The 18,814-nt window shown below is 41.8% G+C and overlaps 2 protein-coding genes across 2 annotated transcripts; one reads left to right on the plus strand and one right to left on the minus strand.

Moving 5' to 3' along the window:
- The first annotated feature begins 6,440 nt into the window (after positions 1-6,440).
- Positions 6,441-8,296, plus strand: LOC127776520 (potassium channel KAT4). The gene has a single exon (XM_052302923.1). It carries the CDS (start codon positions 6,464-6,466, stop codon positions 8,294-8,296), a length of 1,833 nt encoding a protein of 610 aa, XP_052158883.1. The 5' UTR covers positions 6,441-6,463.
- Positions 8,297-8,401: 105 nt separating this feature from the next.
- On the minus strand, positions 8,402-15,639 carry LOC127776523 (probable peroxygenase 4). Its single transcript, XM_052302928.1, has 6 exons — positions 15,497-15,639; positions 15,188-15,301; positions 11,121-11,206; positions 10,857-10,951; positions 9,888-10,013; positions 8,402-8,803 (listed from the first exon to the last, which is right to left on the minus strand). The coding sequence occupies exons 1-6, from the start codon at positions 15,570-15,572 to the stop codon at positions 8,623-8,625; spliced, it is 678 nt and encodes a 225-aa protein (XP_052158888.1). The 5' UTR covers positions 15,573-15,639; the 3' UTR covers positions 8,402-8,622.
- Positions 15,640-18,814: the final 3,175 nt, after the last annotated feature.

Raw genomic sequence — 18,814 nt, forward strand, 5'->3', positions numbered from 1 at the left:
CCGCACGGAGGTAAGTATTTTTAAGGATTTTTCTGTACATGCCTCGCACATCTATGTGAGCCGATTCATCCGATTTCTTCAGGGTTTCGTGTACCGTTCAGCACCCCGCCTTCCTCGGCTAGGCCTTCTGTTGTGCCCCCCACAGGTACTTAAAAAACATTAATTCGACAATCAATTTACATGCATTTTATGTCTTAGCTTACAAGGGTCCCGTTGTCGATGTGTAGGTTTCGCCCAGTTCGCTACGACGCAGGCCGCCCACTTCTCCCAAGCTGCAGGGTCAGCGTCTCAGGCAGCTGCGTCGACCTCGCACTCAGCGCAGTTCTAGCAGTACACCAGGACTTCGTCACAGGCAACCGGCACGTCGAGTCAGGGTCCACCACTGGACCATGCTGGGACCTCGTCGGACCACTTGGTGCCTTCCACCTTGCTCTTCGACATCACTGGCTTCGACTTTGCTTCAGGCTCGACAGAGGATGTCATTGGCCCCTCACAGCTGGGAGGCGCACCGCCGGTGCAGACGCAGGACCAGGCGCAGGGCCACTCCGCCGCCAGTCACTCGTGCTACCCGTGCTGTGCCACCGGATCGTTTCACCTACTCCCAGGACCACGTGTGAGCACAGGCCCGGAGGACCAAGCGTGGTCGCGGCGTGGGGCAGGGCCAGTAGAGCAGACTTCTCTTTGTTTATTTGCTTCACATGCAAGTACTGTATGCTTGTGTAATGAATACGTTGTTGTTATATGTGCACGATACCTTTCGGCGCATGCACGATACCTTTCGGCGCATGCACGACTACTTTCTGCCGCATCGATGCAGCCTCCTTTATTCACGTGCGATACGAGTATTTGCCCGCCATTTGCCGCATACGACCAATGTAACTTTCGGCGCCAATCAGGCATATAACTTTCAGCGCCAATCAGGCGTACCACCATGCCCCGCCACGTTCACATGTCAGGGATATCACTCGATTTTTTTGCCTATATAAGTCACCTTAACGAGTGAGGCCTCACAATCTTTCAGAACTCAGTCGCATTCAGTACTCTCTTCCCCACTTGCTTCATTACAAATCCTACCGGCTTTCATCAATGGCTAGACGCCTGGGTGTTGAGGATCCGAACTGGCGTAGCGATCCTTGTGTATACCTACTACCACCTTGATGCCAGCGTCCTCTCTGCCTATGCGGTGATTGATGCCAACTAATGGCTTCAAAGATTCCTGATATTCGAGGAAGGCGCCTTTTTAGGTGCCCTAACTATGACTGTAAGGTATTTTATTATCTGCATATGCTTATTCATTCCATATGGGCAATCGTTTTATTCTTCGCAACACTACTCTATTCGGCAGACCCGCACTACGGCTTGCGCATACATCGAGTGGGTCGATATAGAAAATCCCGTTCTCGACCTAACCACTTGTTTACAGGAAGGTCGCTGGTATTTCGCATCCGAAAGTTCTGAGCAATACTTATAGAGAAAAGCGGCTTATGAACGACAATGTCGTGAACAACAGTGCGACTGACGGGTGCTAACTACTGCACTCCCTCCATGGGAAGCCCGTCCAAGATGCAGGTGTGGTGATCGTTGTCAGGTTCTTCGTTCCATAAAGCCTACAACATTGGGTCGAAGGTTCTTTGTTTGTCTAAATATTCTTGACGACGATTTCATGGTAAGAATATTTTGATTACATGAATCCTTATTTTCTCACAATATTTACTAACTTTGCTCGCTTCACATCTATTCTTTCCTCCCAGAAACCACCAAGGAGATGTCAATACAGAGAATGGATAGACACCAGAAGGGTTCTAACTCCACCTAGCCGTGTTGTGCAGCTTGAACTACCAGAGCAATACATGGTTACTAAAGCGCGGTTTGAGGGAGGAGAAGGATCCTCACGTAGGGGTTAGCTATTATCGGACAACTTGGCATATTGAAATTTCTAGTGTCATGCTTCCTTGTCCCATTACTACATCGTCGTTGTGTTCAACTATTGTACTACCTCCCTCCTAGTTCGAATCTAATATCATCTATGTAACCGCAATGGAAATAGTTGTATCATGTTCAAATTGTAGTACTATTTCTTCATGTTACATAATTCTCCTTGTTTAAGTCCATATAATATTTCTACGACCGAGACTGCAATAGGCCTATATTAATTATCCGAGTACTAATACGTCGAATAAGTTACAAAATAATACCTTACTTAACATATGAAATTGCGAAACAATCAACTTCAATACATTTTTATAACAATATTAACAAGTTTTACCAATAAATACTTCTTTAATTATTATTAACATAATATAGAAAAATCATTTGGCGGTACTTTTTGCATCTGGGTCCTTTGCCGCCCTCTAGTGGTGCGGCAAGGGGCCCAAATGCAAAAAGTACGAGCCCCAAGCTCTTTATGGGCTGCCAAAATTGCATTTAGCCCCTTGCCGGCTAAATGCAATTTTGGCCGACGGCGGCAGACGGTGCGGTCGACCCGCCGTCTGCCATGTCAGCTTGCCGCCTACCTCTGGGGCGGCAGGGTCTATTTTTGTAATTTTTTTTGGCCGATAGATTATTTCTGTAAATATTTAAAAAAAATCTAAAAATGAAAAAAATTCGTCACGCAGCGTCGGTGCTGGAGCGGTTGATGGGCTCTCTGACCCCACCGGTTCGCAGGGCTCCGGCTGGCGCTTCACTCCCGGCAGCGCGCAGGCACAGAGACATACTAGCAATCTAGCATGCTAGCTGCACATCACAAGAAGGAATCGAAGATTGCCAACATGTCACACGAGGAACCCATGCTAGCATTTTGACTAAACTTTAATTGGCTTTGAAGAACGACCCAACAACACAAAAATGTATTTTATACATAGCATATAAGAAATAAAGCATATCTTTACCTATTATAAAAGTTTAAGGTGTTTTTGCCAGAATTTTGCTACGTCATCCGTGTTTGAAACGGTTTTAGTTTGATGTTTCGGTTTTAATCTATATGTCTACTACACTAAATTCTTCTTAAAAAAGAAAGAAAAGAAGTCCGACTAAAAAAAGGTAAATAAAGAAAGAAAAATAGTCCGACTTAACGAGCGATTAAAAAAAAAAGTTCTGTCGTCACTTAACGAGCGATTAAAAAAAAAAGCTTCCATCGTCGTCAGTAAAAAAAAAGAAAAGAAAGATCTCTTGTCCGACTATGTAGAAAAAGGAAAAAAAATCTCCCAGTAAAAAAAAGTCCGTTTGGTTTTTTTTTGGCACCGATATTTTTTTCCCTTTTTTCTTTTGCACGCAAAAGAGTTTGTTATGCGCACACGCTAATGCTTTTGGTTTTTTCCTTTTTTTAATCCGATCTATTCACCGCGCGCCTCTCGGGTGCTTTTAGTTTTTTCGTCAATGTTTTTTGTCACCTGTTTTTTTCTCCCGTATGCCTTTTGTTTTTCTCATCCGGTTTTATAATCCCATCTGTTCACCGCACGCCTCCCGAGGTGAACCCTAGCGCCGCGCCGCTGCCATACCGATTTGTGTATTTTCTCCTCCAATTTGATTGCAAAAATGGATTCCCCACTCCTCTTATCATTTTCTTCATGATTTTCCCTTCGATTCAGCTTTAATTGCCAGTTTTAATCTCTGTTCTACAGTTGCCGATGATGACGGCGATCTTCCTCAGTCATTTTTATCCCGAGTTTTATTCTTTGATTTTGGGGAAAACGGAAAGAGTAGATCGAGTGGATTAAAAACCCTCGACCAATTTTGGTTTACCAAGAAAGATTCGGCCGGATTTGATGGGGAGATTTGCTCTAGCAAACATATGGGCACAGGATTATCTTCGGGAGGTTGAAGATGTAGTCATATTCGGGAAGTTGAAGATGGTAGGGTCGAAGAGAAGCAGACCAAATGGAGGGAGGTAGCGGACTAGCCTAGGGCTGAAAAGGAAGGAAGGCTTTCGGTCAAAAACCCAGAAAATATTTTCATTAACTTTTTTAATTATAATCTATAGCGATTCCGATATTAAGATTTTAATTAACTTTTTCAACTATAGTGTATAGTGATCCCAATATTTTAATTTATTACTTAGCTCTTAATATATTACTGAAAAATGTTTACCCGTTGCAACGCACGGGCATCTTTTCTAGTTTTAATAAAAATTAAAAATGCAAAAAAACATGAAACTTATGCACAAACTTCCACGTTTTAAGAGCTAAAAAATCATTTTTTTTGAAACTTCTAATAGGATAAAACAATTATTAACTTGTATGTCCATAAGGATATTTTGGATATTTTGAAATAATGGCCTAACCCAATAACGTATTGTAAAACAATTGATGAAATCATTGTTATATTATAGAAATAGAAAATATTAATGGCAATCCCCTGTTTCGAAATTTCCAAACCCCTAGCGCTAGGGGGCGGCGACAATGGCGGCGGAGCCATGTGGGTCACTTCGCCGGCGGCGGGGGAGTGCGGCAAGGGTAGCCAGCCCAAGTGGCGGCTCATCCTCACCTCACGGCGAGGAGCTCGCGGCTGCCGCCACCGAGCGCGACAACCTCGCGACCTCCGTCAAGGTCCAAGCACGAGTTCTGGCTCTCTCCCGGCCACGTCCAACTCCCCACCACCAGCAGCAGGAATCTGAAACGCTCTCGCATTTGGGATTTGGGAGTCCATCGCGGACTGTGCGACCCGATCGATCCACTGCCTACTTATATGGCGTGCGTGGTTCCAATCACCCCTTTATTTGCTCAGATAGATTGATTGACACACACATAGCACATAGCAGCAGCTTGTCTCTACAATCATGTCGCCGCTTGCGCGTCTCGCCAAGATAGTCTCTCTCGATGCTGTCCTGCGTTCAGATTGCGTCGTGTTATTCGTGCTATTAGAAATAATCTTGACAACAAGGATGTATTCGATGTGAGAAAAATATTAGGTTCCGAATTCTTAGAAACAGTCTTGACGATAAGGACGTACCTGGAATAATTAAAAAAAGGTTTCACATAAATGTTGAAAATTCTCTTAGTTATTTTTATGGTGGAGCTAATTTGAGAAAGTGTAATATTGCAATAGGTTTATATATAAGGGTTATTCTTTCAACCTATGTGCTTGTGAATATGTTGCATTATAAATCGTTTGAAATCATGAATCTTTATTGCTAATTTGAGCTTAATTATAATATCTTTGATTTATGTTTATACTATGATGCATGCTTGTTAACTAGCTGATGAATTTATCTCTCTTGTATTGTAAAACATGACCTTAAATTGCTTTAGGGGAAAAAAATTAGTTATTACGAGTGTCAATTATGACATCATTGCATTTGTGCTTTATTGGTTATTATTTCTCTTTTGCATTCTTGATGAAATCATTGTCAAAGAGAGAGAAATATACAAAATACATACTTCTTGAAATGGGAGAATTGAATTGTTTCGATTTTAAAAATAGTCGATTTTGTGCTATTGCAAATTGATGGGAGATTCTTTCTTTTTAAAAAGGGGGAGAGTTTTTCTTTTTCACTTTTGTGATTTTTGTTTTTATTTTTCAAAAACACAAAATTGCATTTTGGTGATGTTACCAATGTATTCATCAAGAGGGAGATTGTGAAATCATTGTCATGATTAATATTTTGTGATGAACAATTGGCTATGCAAATGATTTAATCAATGAAGTGGTTTGAAAAGATGTGTGGATGTTGGTGTGAGTGCGTGTGACTAACGAGGGTCAGGTTGTGATATCTGTGACTAGAAACGGTTGTTTTGTCTGATTGTGTGTAGGTGACTCTTGAGGTCAACCTTGAACAATGGTGAGGACCGGGACTATGCTCAGGGAGGTGCAGAGAGGTCTAGTGTAGTCGGGATACCATGCGAGAAGGTGACTAGAGTCAAGATTCTTGGAGGTCAACTTCGGTCAACGGTGAGGATCAGGACTAGACTCATAGAGGAGTTGAGATCCAGACGGTTAAGTGTATCGGGTGACGAAGTTGGATACGAGATGACACACGGTGTTGGAGAGATTTTCGCAACAGGCTTCACGAGATATGCGTGCAAGCGTCGGTTTTCATGAAGAAGATTCGAAGAAACTGGAGACGAGTATATATGGTGCTGCAGTGCTTCGGGTTACTGTAGCATGCACATGTATGCGTACAATGCAGCTAGCTTGCTTTTGGTTGTGTTGGCGTTGGCTGGTTGGTCAGGAGCGAGCTTGGCGTGTGCATGGAGGCAGGCCGACAGACAGCAGGTTGTCGGGGTGGCAAGCGGCAGGCCGAGTCCGACTCGGTTGGATGGCAGGCCGAGTCGGCCCAGGTGGCCCACGCGGCAGGAGGCAAGAACGAGTTGCAGTCCGACTCGGTTGGAGTTGGCTGCGGTTTTTATTTAGAGATTGAAGATTGAGTTCTAGAGGAACTAGGAGTTTCACTCCTACTTTGTCTAGGAGAATTTTGGGTATAAAACTAGATCAACTTGAAAAAAACACCAACAAATAAGGTGGAAGAATGACAAGACAAGGCAGCACATCGGTGGCAATACTACCAGTGACGATGAGCCCCGCCATGGCCGCTAGAAGCGAGCTTCTCCGGCCGGCATTTGATGAAGCATCTCCTTCGCTAGGGCGGTTTGTCATCAACCCTCATAGCTGCAGCTACAGGCGGTGGCACATGTTCCTGATCATGCTAGTGTTGTACTCGGCATGGGCATCGCCGTTCGACCTGTCCATGGAGAAGGCAGCCTCCATTGCTCTTGTTGTCACGGACCTGGTGGTCGATGTCTTCTTCGCCATTGACATTGCCTTATCTTTCTTCGTCGCATACCATGACACCTCCACCGGCCTCCTCATAACTGACTGCAGGAAGACCACAATGAGGTACCTGAAACGGCCGTGTTTCGCTCTGGATGTGGCCTCGATGATTCCTTTACAAATAATCTACCAGCTTGTGACTGGCAAAAGACAAGGACTTTGGGGGCTCCTCAATCTTCTCCGTCTTTGGCGACTACGGCGTGTCAGCAAGCTCTTTGCAAGGGTGGAGAAGGACATCAGATTCAACTATTTGTGGACCAGGCTTATCAAGCTTCTATGTGTGACACTGTTTGCGCTGCATTTTGCCGCTTGCATCTACCTGTGGATGGCATTCAACTACAAGATCAAGGAGCTTACATGGATAGGCAACCAGATCCATAGCTTTGAGGACCGAAGCGTGTGGTTTTGCTACACCTGTGCAGTGTACTGGTCCATCACCACGCTTGCCACGGTCGGCTACGGTGACCTGCATGCCACCAACATTGGTGAGATGCTTTTCAGCATAGCCTTCATGCTTTTCAACATGGGCCTCACATCCTACATCATCGGCAACATCACCAACCTCGTTGTCCGTGAAACCTCCAACACCTTCAAGATGAGGGACATGGTGCAGCGGGTGTCGGAGTTTGTGAGCATGAACCGGCTGCCAGAGGCGATGAGGGAGCATATGTTGGCCAGCGTGCAGCTCAGGTTCAGGACAGATGAGCAGCTGCAGCAGGAGATGTTGTCAGAGCTGCCCAAAGCTGTGCGGTCGGGCATCATGAAGCACCTGTTCAAGAGTGCTGTTGAGAGCTGCTACCTATTCCAGGGAGTCTCCGATAGCCTCATTGTGCAGCTGGTCGCGGAGATGAAAGCAGAATTCTTTCCCCCCAAGGCTAATGTTATCCTGGAGAATGAGACCTCGACGGACTGTTATATCATCATCTCCGGCGAAGTGGAGGCATTGACAACCCTTGCAGATGGGACAGAGAGGCATGTGAAGAGAATAGGACCTCAGGGCATGGCAGGGGAAATCAGGGTGATGTTCAGCATTCCGCAACCATTCACCATCCGGAGCAGGAGGCTTACCCAGGTTGTCCGCATAAGCCACATCCATCTGCTCCAGGCTGTCCAGCCTAACACCGCAGATGGGTACATCGTGTTCTCCAATTTTATTCAGTACCTTGAGTCTCTGAAGGTGCAAACAAAGGATGTGGCTTTTGTCAGCGATCATCTTTGGAATGGAAACTCAATGGTTTTGGAAAGGGCAACCGAGGTTGCTGTAGATGAATCAAAAGAGGCCTCTCACAAAATGTTACCGTGCAAAGAACCCAAACGGGTTGTTATTCATGAGCAACTTCCCAACGCGACTAGCACAGCACTGCATCCTTCGCCGGGGAAGCTCGTCTTGCTCCCAGATTCGATGCAAGAACTGATGAAACTTTCAGAACAGAAATTTGGGAAGGCCGTGAGAGGGATCCTCACTGTGGAAGGAGCCGAGGTCGAGGACATTGAAGTGATAAGAGATGGCGATCACCTGTTTTTTAGTTAGAAGGATATGCCATATGCTGTGGCAGATTGTAAATGTATATGATATGAGCATTTATATATGTCCAAAAAGATAATATTAAAGGCAATTCGTTGCACTAGGACAAACTTAATGATATAAAATAGGTTTTCTCAAATCTTATTAAGAGTGCATCCGTATATACATAATATTCATATAAACCAAGATTTAAATCATAATGATTAAAGTCATGCAACTATAACTCCACTACCATACACCAGTGCTTCTCCAAATATGGCATTTTGTAAGTACACGAACAATACCTATGATGCAATACAATGTATTTGGGATAACTTCATTTCCCAATTACTTTATACAGTACTCCTAAATGATAGGCTCCGGCAAACTGTACTTTGTGAAGATGCCCTCTCTTCCTCCAACTTGACGAACACACTACCATCGTATATACCTCTCACACTATCCTTGTGAAAATATCCGTTCTTATCACTTGCAAGACCATAAATTAGCCCCCACTCCTGTATAGGTGCAGCCCTGTGTTTTCAAGGAAAAGGTGTAATTAAACTTAAGTAATCACAGGTAACCATTTTTGTTAGAAACTTTAATTTTGTTTTAATGAAAACCAAGAACTTATAGCATCAACTAAGAGCATGCATTTTCTTTTTCATTTGATATGGATAACGGCTTAAAAGGATGTTTTTAGAATGGAAGATCTATATATTAAGACAACAATCCTCCTTTCATGTTCAACTTCAAAACCAGTAGAATTAACATCCTCAATTGTATTCTATTATGGTTTTGGAACAGATAGATAAGGGTTTCATTTACATATCTAAAGGGGTATTTGGTTGCCAACCACAGTTTGACCACATTCTGTTTGGTTGTAGCCACAATTATGGCAAGATTCTTTTCTAATAAATTAGGTCTCACATGTCATTTACTCAGAGAAGTGTGGTGATGCTCCCTTAGATTTGATAAGGTGTGGCCAATAATGTGATCGCCTCAACTTAGGCAAGTGGTAATATTTGTTAGCAAATGGTGATAAAGTATGGCTAAGAACCAAACACACCGGGTCCCGTTCTTTTCTTCAACAAGAGTTGGATGAAAATTAAGATTTTTGTGGCATGCTTTTTAAACTGCTAAACAGTGCATTTCGTGCAAAAACTTTCTATATGAAAGTTATTCTAAAATATCATATTAATCTAGTTTTCAAGTTTGTGATAATTAAAACTCAATCAATCATACGTTAATACCACCTCGTTTTGCATAAAAAACTTAATCTTCATCTTCATCTTTAGAAGAAATGAACACCATCTAAGTGTCATTCACTTTCCTACTTTTGGCAGCATATACCTATGTTGGTGTTGGTGTAGAGGCCAGGTTTTACCTATTTATTTAAAAAATAAATCCACTTTCCTACTAGGAAACCACATAATTGAAAATCACCACTATGACAACCAAAACATGGTGATTGAAAGTTTAAGGTAAAAAGATATACTTTGAATACAGTTCAATGGTCAAAAATGAACTTATAGTTGCCCCAAGAACGTAATTGACAGTTTTTTTTTTGTGTGGGGAGTAATTGATAGTAACTGACCAAACATATTAAGAAAATTACCATGATTGTGGGTCATCTGGATCTCGATTTGCTAGAATCATCTCTTTGACCTCCAAGGATGTTAATGCATCTGGTCTATTTTTTGCGTGTTTCGAGAAAATTTCCTCAAACTTTGCAGGAACAAACCTGAAAATCATCATGTTTAATATATATATATATATATATATATATATATATATATATATATATATATCCAAACAAAGTGTAGAAAACTTCAAAAAGAGCATGCAATTAATTCTAAAGACCAGGCCTAAATAGGCGTCGCGCATAATGAATATGTGCAAATAAGATGCAATATAATTATTAAAATTAAAACAAATTGATACTTATGAAATTTGAGTACAAAAATAATTGAGTTTTGCATGGTTTTATGAGAAAAAAGAAGAGATAATTTGAACCATAGATATATTATTCAAAGGCTAGAAATAATTGAGGTGATGTGGCTTAATGAGATAAGAGAAAAATAACATTAATTACACTTAGTGGGGATGAACTATATAAGTATATATATAAGTATATAGGATTACACTCGAATAAATATAGGATGATGCCATGACCATTTTGATTTAAGGAAAAAAAATAATGTGTTACTATTATGACCTCTGGATTAATTGCAACACATACCGTACTAGAAAAGAGTGTGTGGGATGAATTTTTGCCAAGGCATAACATAATTAATCATGTATAGTATTACTAATGTATGTAAAGTGAAATAAAATATGCATCTAAAAGTTGTATTTCCTGTTAAACAAAAGATAGAGTATATCAAGCAAATGTTCAAAACTCACTAAAGTTCTTTTGTATGTACTCCTAAAGCATTTAAACTAAAAATATGTAATTATCTTGCTATTTAGATACATATGCATCACATATTATTGTTAATATGCTTGACATTAATCATATGATATAATGTGATATCTTCTAACACTTATGTAAGATATGTATATATAGGCATGTGGTTGGTGTTACCTTCCTTTAGCATCTAGTGCACCTGTGTCACTCCCGTGCATTCCTTTATAGATGTTCTTTATGTATATCGACAAGTGAGGTAATGGTGCGTCCTTCTGCACATTTGAATGCGGAAACAATACCTGGTCAATTATTTCCTTGTGTATACAATAAATTAAATAGCATATCTAGTTAGTCTATTTTGGACCAAATTCATAATAAACATGTCATTATTTTTATATGATTTGTTTAGAATTAGGGTTATGGGAGGGAATGAGAGAGTACGGGGCTTGTTTTAGGACCAAGACCAGCATGCACAGGGGCGGCAAAGTCTCTAGCAAATGCATAGTCACAACCGATTGCAACAATCCCTGCAATCCAAATTAAGCAGTATACGTTAGTAAGATATAAATTTATAGTGATTTTATATAGACTAGTTCCAATATTATGTGCTAATGCACACATCAATTGTGATCATTTTTTATGCATGTGAATATCCAAAACTCAGGTTAGGCATTTTGGCCACCTTAATCCGTGAATGAATTAATTAACCAAGCACAAGAGTGAAATAATCTAACTCTCCTTGTGTTATAAGCATATATAGTAAGAAATTCGGACCATACTGGCGGTTGAACGGAATAACTAGAACAAATAGCATGAGCAGCTCAATTATCGCAGTTGAACTGATGTGACCTGGATAACCAGGTGGTTTCTCATGTGATTCAATGATCTAACATAAACCGAGCTGGCTTAACGAGCACACCAACAAAACTTGAGCCACTAAATGCGATAATCGATCCATGGTGGGTGGGATAGCCCTCGGGGACCAACTAGCCCGCCTGCGAAAATCATCTCAGCAAATAAAATAAAAAAAATCCACCACCCCTACCCACCGGCGGTGGCCCTACCCACGGGCACCGCTGCTAGCCTCCCCCTCCGGCCGACGGCTCTCCTCCATCCGCCACCCCACATAGGAGAGGGAGGATCTGAGCCACCGCCTCTCCTCCTCCTTCTGCTGGCCTCCACAGGCGTCATTGTCATCATCGTCGCGTCGCCGCCATCATCGTCACGGCAGTCATCGACGTTGTCGTCGCCTCAATGTGGTCATCGTCGCATCGGTGTGTTCTTCGTCGTCATCGTCGCGTTGGCGAGGAGGGGAGCTGGCTGCGGCGGCAGAAGCGGCGAGGATGCGAGCCGTCGTCGTCGCGCGTCGTGGCTGGCGGCGGAGGCAACGAGGAGGGAAGTTGGTGACGGAGGCGGCGAGGAGGCGAGCCGGCGCATTGCACGTCATGGCCAGTGGCGGAGGCGGCGAGGAGGGATGCCGGTGGCGGAGGCAGCGAGGAGGCGAGCCATCGTCGTCGCGCGTCGTGGCCAGCGGAGGAGGCGGCGAGGAGGGGAGCCGGCGGCGGAGGCAGCGAGCCGTCGTTGTCGCTCGTCATGGTCGGCGGCGAAAGGGGCAAGGAGGGGAAGTGGCAGAGGCGGCGAGGCGAGCGGGCGAAGCCACCGCCCACACCACTCCTCAGAGCCGCCGCCGACACCGCTGCTCGTCGGAGCCACTGCCGCCGCCATTGCCCTGTTGCTCGTGAGAGAGAGAGAGAGAGAGGGGGAATGAGTGGTGGGGAGGGGTTGAGTTGAAGAAGATAAGGACTCGATGACTTAGATTTTTTTTCGTGGAGGCATGATTTTGCAGGCTGACCACATAAGGTTCCGCCTGGGAAAATCAATTTTTTCAGGCGGATCACTTAAGAGGTCCGCCTGGAAAAATTGATTTTTGTAGGCGGATGACAAAAGTTCACCCCGGTTTACATTTTTGTAGGCAGATATTTGGCTCCGAGGGTTATACCCGCCTGGAAAAATAAAAGGCCAACGTCGCTAAAAATCGTTTCTCTAGTAGTGTAGGCAGTTGACCACTTACTGCTAAATAGTATAAATGTTAAATGTAGTTAACTAATACCTGTGTTTCATATTATAAGTATTAAATGGAAATAAGGCCCGAGGGGCCGATCCACGGAACTACCATTTGGCTTGACCCAAGCACGGCACGAGACGATTGGTGTCAGGCCCATGACCGGCACGACACGGTCTAGTGAGCAGGAGCGGAGCTAGAATAAATTGAAGGGGGTTCCATTCGCTTGCTTTACTCTGGTTTGAATCAAATTTAGCTTGATACGGGTGCCTAAGTTTATACTGACGGGGTATATATATGGCGAAAATAGATAAACTATAGGTAATTTTTTTTGAACCGGGTTCCTGGGCACCCCCTAGCTATATTAGCTCCGCCCCTGCCAGTGAGTAGGGAAGAAAATAGTTGAGGGACCTAAAATAGACTTAATTCAGCCATACACGGCATGGGCCAAAAGAGAGGATGGATGCTAAATATACTTACTCTAGCCATATGTGATACTATCCAAAGTGATGAGGGAGGGAAAATAGACTTATTCTATGGACAAAATAGGTCATCGTGTCTTTAGGCCGGGCCGGCATGGCCTGAGTCTTATTATTGTGCCTAGGCTGTTGGTGTAGCCTGTGGGCAGGCACGGCCCGATGTGTAGGTCAGGTCGTACCGGCACGACTGATCTCCGCCCGGGCCAGATCGTGCTCGAGCAGGACGGCCCATTTGGCCATCTATAATTATAAGTCATCTAATTTTTCTCCTAGTCAAACTTCTATTAGGAAAAAATTAATAACATCTAAAATATCAAATTACTTTCTTTAAATCTAATATTGAATATATTTTGATAATATACTTGTTTTGGGTTGAAAATACTATTTTATTTTTTGTATAAGCTTGAACAAACTTAAAAAAGTTTAACTTGAAAAAAAGTCAAACGACTTATAATATGAAACAGAGAAAGTACTAAACCTCAGTTTAATGGGTGGTTCACTTGTTGAACGCAGGGACCGGTGAACCGAGAGTATGACCGGCTGGTTGGGTGACTGGTCCAACCTTTTGCACTATGGTTCTATGGATCGATAACCTAAGTAAACCACCCCCTCCCCCCCCCCCCCCCCCAACATTCAACCCATAAAAAAATATAACCACACCCCCCTCCCCCAACATTCAACCCAAAAAAAAAATACTAACTAGTAGATTTATTGTCAAACACGAAACTAAAGCCCTATTACGAGAAGCAATTATTAAGAATCTATACAAGTTAGAATTATCCAACTTCGTTCTAGGTACTAGTTCAATGTCTGGATTGTATAGTTATTAGGTCTCATAGTCTAGGGGAGACTGGTGTTTGGGGATCCTAGGATTTGGGAGTATTTACCACTATCAGGAGCTCATTGAAACATAGACCAGGTGTAAGGGGATCACCTTAGCTCAAATTTTCTCAAGCCTTATTATATTGACCTATAAGTAAATATAAAATTCTGTAAATTAAAACTGGAGCCTTATGTTTTTTTTAACATCCATATGAGCAGGTTTATGAAACAGTAACCAAAGTCTTCAAGTTGGCTCGAGATCACAAACCACTCGATAATTAAGCCAGCCAAGTTAAGAAAAAAATCAAACTGAATTTGAACTATTTTTATTTTTTTAACTTCGCCGTAATCCGTGGTTTTCGCATATGCCAAGTTTTTTTTTAAAAAAAGCTGAATTTAAGCTCTTTATAAGATTTTGTCAAACTTCACTGATAGTCCACGGTTTTCGCACGGACCAGAAAAACGTATATATTGAGTCCACACATTTGCCACGTATTGGCAGTATCAATAGTGGCAACACCAACCATAACTACCAGCAAAGCAGCTGGACCACACGTCTCCTCTTTGTGATTGGCGTCTCCTCTTCTCCTCCACACAGATCGAAGTAGATTTTTTAAAAACACAGAGTTTTTGCACACCTATCACTATGGCTTGCGCTCAATATAACATATCCTTACTCCCTCCATACTTAAAAAAAAAAAGTCGTTTAGGACATCGACACGGTCTCCAAAATACAACTTTGACTTCTTATTTCTATAAAAATATTCATTAAAAAATTAAAAAGTGATATATGTATACTTTTATAAAAGTATTTTTTAAGACAAATCTATTCATATAATTTTTACATTTTCAAACTCAACAACTGGAGAGTTATTCATGATTTATATTCCCAAGGTTTGATTTAAACATTGTCCTAAACGACTTCCTTTATAAGTATGGACGGAGTACAAACTTAAATAACATTACCTTAACTATGTATTTGCTAGCTTTATATATGGCTGCTACAATGAAGTTCTGAATTTAAATCATATAGGAATAGCTAGAGTAAAATATATATCCGTTTTGAACTTATGTATATGTACATATCTCTCCATGCCAAACTAGCACAATATTTTCGGAACTCATTGTTTAATACATCTAATCACCTTCAATGGTCTCCGATGGAGTAATAATGCCATCTTTGTTCCGGTCGAAGAAGGAAACATGTTTCTGTAGCGCCGTCATGTTGCCGATATCAATTTCCGCCGTTACATGCCTCCCTAAAAAAATCACAGCAACAACAACATGCAAGTTAATTATAGAAAATTTGTATGCCACCACTTCCTTTTTGGCTGACACCAAGATTTTACAGCCTGAAATCATTCATTTAATATTTGAATTCATCTGTATAACATGAAGGTGGATATATAAAAAGAAAAATCTGGAAAAACAAGGCAGGTGCCAGAGGGACTTACAGCCAAGGACCCATAGAAACAGAAGAGCAAGCACCGGATTGCCAGCAGCTGCCGACGACGGTCGTTGGGCCCTCATCGCCTCGCAGAATTGCTCCCAAATGGAATCGCATATACCAGCTTAAATAGCTAGCTAGGGAAGAACTAACAAGACTTTGGATCGGGTGCGGTTGCTATAGCTACCGCCGCCCGTTAGCAGTCGGATGATATGGTGGGTTTTGGATCGAGCAAATAGATGGTCAGATTTGAGCCACATGTATATAAATAGCAACTGCCTAATCCTATCTTACTATAACATGCAAACATGTTACATTATCATTTACAAGCAATAATTACATATAAAACTAATACAAGCACGCAACATCATCTATAATTCATTGAATTCTACAAATTAACATCCAATCATCTTCCTTCACATATTTTTCACAATATTTTTAACATATATATCCTTCATTTTTATAATATTTAACATATATTCATTTGTATAATCAAAGTGCGGACTATTATATTTCATCTACAATCTTATACAGAGTCTACTAATTGTATTTCTCTTTGAACATAGTTTGATAAATCAGTTTTATTTGTTGTTAATAACTATTATAATTTTTACTTTTAACTCGATTATTTAAAAAATATTAAAAATTACTTAGGAATTTCCATTGGAAAGCGCGGGAATCACCTAGTATGGTTATAGTATTTGCCTTGATTTGTACTCTCATAAACAGTGGTTGTGTAAGATTTGATTTAACGGTGGATAACGTAAATACTAAAATTGCAGTTGCTATAGGCACCCAACACAGGATCTGATTGAACTAACAATGAGGAGGAGAGGAGGAGGTGGTAGGTACAATGAGGTGGTAGGTACAACGATATATTGATGTACAAGATATATTGATTGATGTGTAACACATGGCTCTCAGTAATCTAATCTTCTTTTATGCAAAACTTGTTATTCTTTCCATTTCAGCTTTCAGGACGTTTTGACTTTAGTTAAAGTTAAACTGTTTTAAGTTTGACCAAGTTTATAAAAAAATAGTAACATTTTTAACCCAAGACAAATTTATTATGAAAGTATATATAATTATTGATTTGATAAAACTAATTTAGTATTATAAATATTACTATATTTATCTATAAACTTAGTCAAACTTAAAACAGTTTGACTTTGACTAAAGTCAAAACGTCTTATAACCTAAAACAAAGGGAGTACATCACAGAAAAGTTTATTTTTAGATAATGACATCATGGAAAAGTAAATTGGCATTTCTAGATCTACTCATAAAGAGAATATATTGGATTACGAAATGGAAATACAGAATATGTTGAGCCAAATATAAGCATGTCTAATAACTCTATGATGATTCTTCTGCAAGCTTGGCAGAAACTAAACCATACAAAGTTGAAGAAGATTCAATGTGTAATTTACATTTCTTTTATTTAGTGAATATTAATTAGTCTTTTTTTTTGGAACAACAAGCGTAGTTATACAACCTGAAGTAGAGAAAGCACATATGGTGTGGTGGTGAAGTCGGAAGTGTATAAGTCCATCCGGTAGGTTTTAAATAGGGAAAATTTGAACCATGCCACACAAATTTTGTAAAATTTATGATATGTCACCCTGACCTACATGTGATTGACTCATGTGGGTCCTACATCTCATTGAGATACGGGTGGCATATCTCAAATTTTACAAAATTAGGGTGACATGGTTCCAACGAACCCTTTTAAATAATAGTGCCCATATATTGTTGAACTTTTTAGCAACTCACATATCTCACCGCGGTGGTCCAAAAAACTACAAGTAGATATCAATAGAATGTACCATGCATCTTTACTGGCAATAACTTTTTTTCACCATATGCATTTCACATATATATATTGAACAATGCTGTCTATGCATGCAATGAGCAAACCATGTGTAGGACTTTAATTATATTATGAGTAACCTCTCTTTGAACTATATTAGCTGCCGGTATCTTCACTAGATTTAGAAAGGACGCAAAGACAACTGAAGTGATGCAAGCAGATGTCTCTCAAATCTCGTACGTCTTTGCATCGCCAGATTTTTCTTTTCCCTTCGTCCACACACTACTACAGAAGATTTTTCCGTGCGGGCATTTTGATTTTTCCATGCGGTTGTTCAGCCCGTCTGCAACCGAGTGTCTGAGAAAATCGGTATTTTCGCGTGCGGGCGGGCCGACCGCACTGGATAATCAATTATCCCGTGCTGTTGTGTTATACCACCCGCACGAAAAAAAAACCAAAATTTTTTTAAAAAGAGCAAAAATCACCGCCGGCCACCACATCGCTCCCTTGACGATGCACGCGACGACCAGGAGGAGGACGATGAGCGCACGATAAAGCCTTGCCTCGTTGCTCGCCGCCGCCTCGCCCAGGCCGCCGCTGCACCCGACCGCCGCCACCTCAGCCCGGCCGCCGCGCTCGAGGTCATAGACGTTAGTCGAGGAAGTTTGCCATGGCGCGCTCGAGGTCGTAGACATCGTAGTCGAGAAAGTTTGCCCGTCGTCAATGTCGCCGCCACCACCGTCATCGTCGCGGCCTTGCCCGAGGCCCGCCGCCGTCGTCCCCGCAGTCGCCGGTAACGGAGCTGGCCTCCCCGCGGCGGCAGGCGACGGATCCAGCCTCCCCGCGGCGGCCAGCGATGGATCTGGCCTCCACGTGGCGGCCAGAGATGAATCCGCTCCACCGCCGCCACAGTAGCCGATGCCGCGCCGCCGCACTCCCTAATGCCGCCGACGATGCCCATGTGGCGCCCGCCGATGCCGCCGCCGATTTAGCCGCGCCCGCTGATGCATGTGTAGTAGTGACAACACACGGAAAAGGTGATACACGTGTGTTAAGCAATTCATCCGCGTCTACATTTATCTTATTGTCGGGTGCCCATTTATTTATACTATTTGATGAGTAAAGTACAACAAAAATATATCCTAATTCATGAATACATTACAGTTGTTGCTACAAAAGAAATTCCTCTAGGAGCATTTCATTAGCTATGTTTATAGTAGGCAAAATTTACTTTAGGACACTAAATTCGCGGCCGCTTTAGGATATATAATTTAGTTCCGTGGTTTGTCATAGGACGTTCTAGTTTTATGCCTATTTGCCAAAAAGACACTTCGACCACAATGAAGAAATAAAACCTTGCAAAAGATGATTTTACCCTTGAATCACCTTGCAAATTTTAAATTTCAACACATTTTGCTTGAATTTAAACATATTTTACAAAATTCAAAACTTGTCCCAAATTACGGAAATCAAATGCATTCCATTTTTTCAAAAAAATAAATAAATTTTAAAACA

The sequence above is a fragment of the Oryza glaberrima genome, chromosome 6 (genome assembly GCF_000147395.1).
Source record: "Oryza glaberrima chromosome 6, OglaRS2, whole genome shotgun sequence".
NCBI classification, from domain to species: domain Eukaryota; kingdom Viridiplantae; phylum Streptophyta; class Magnoliopsida; order Poales; family Poaceae; genus Oryza; species Oryza glaberrima.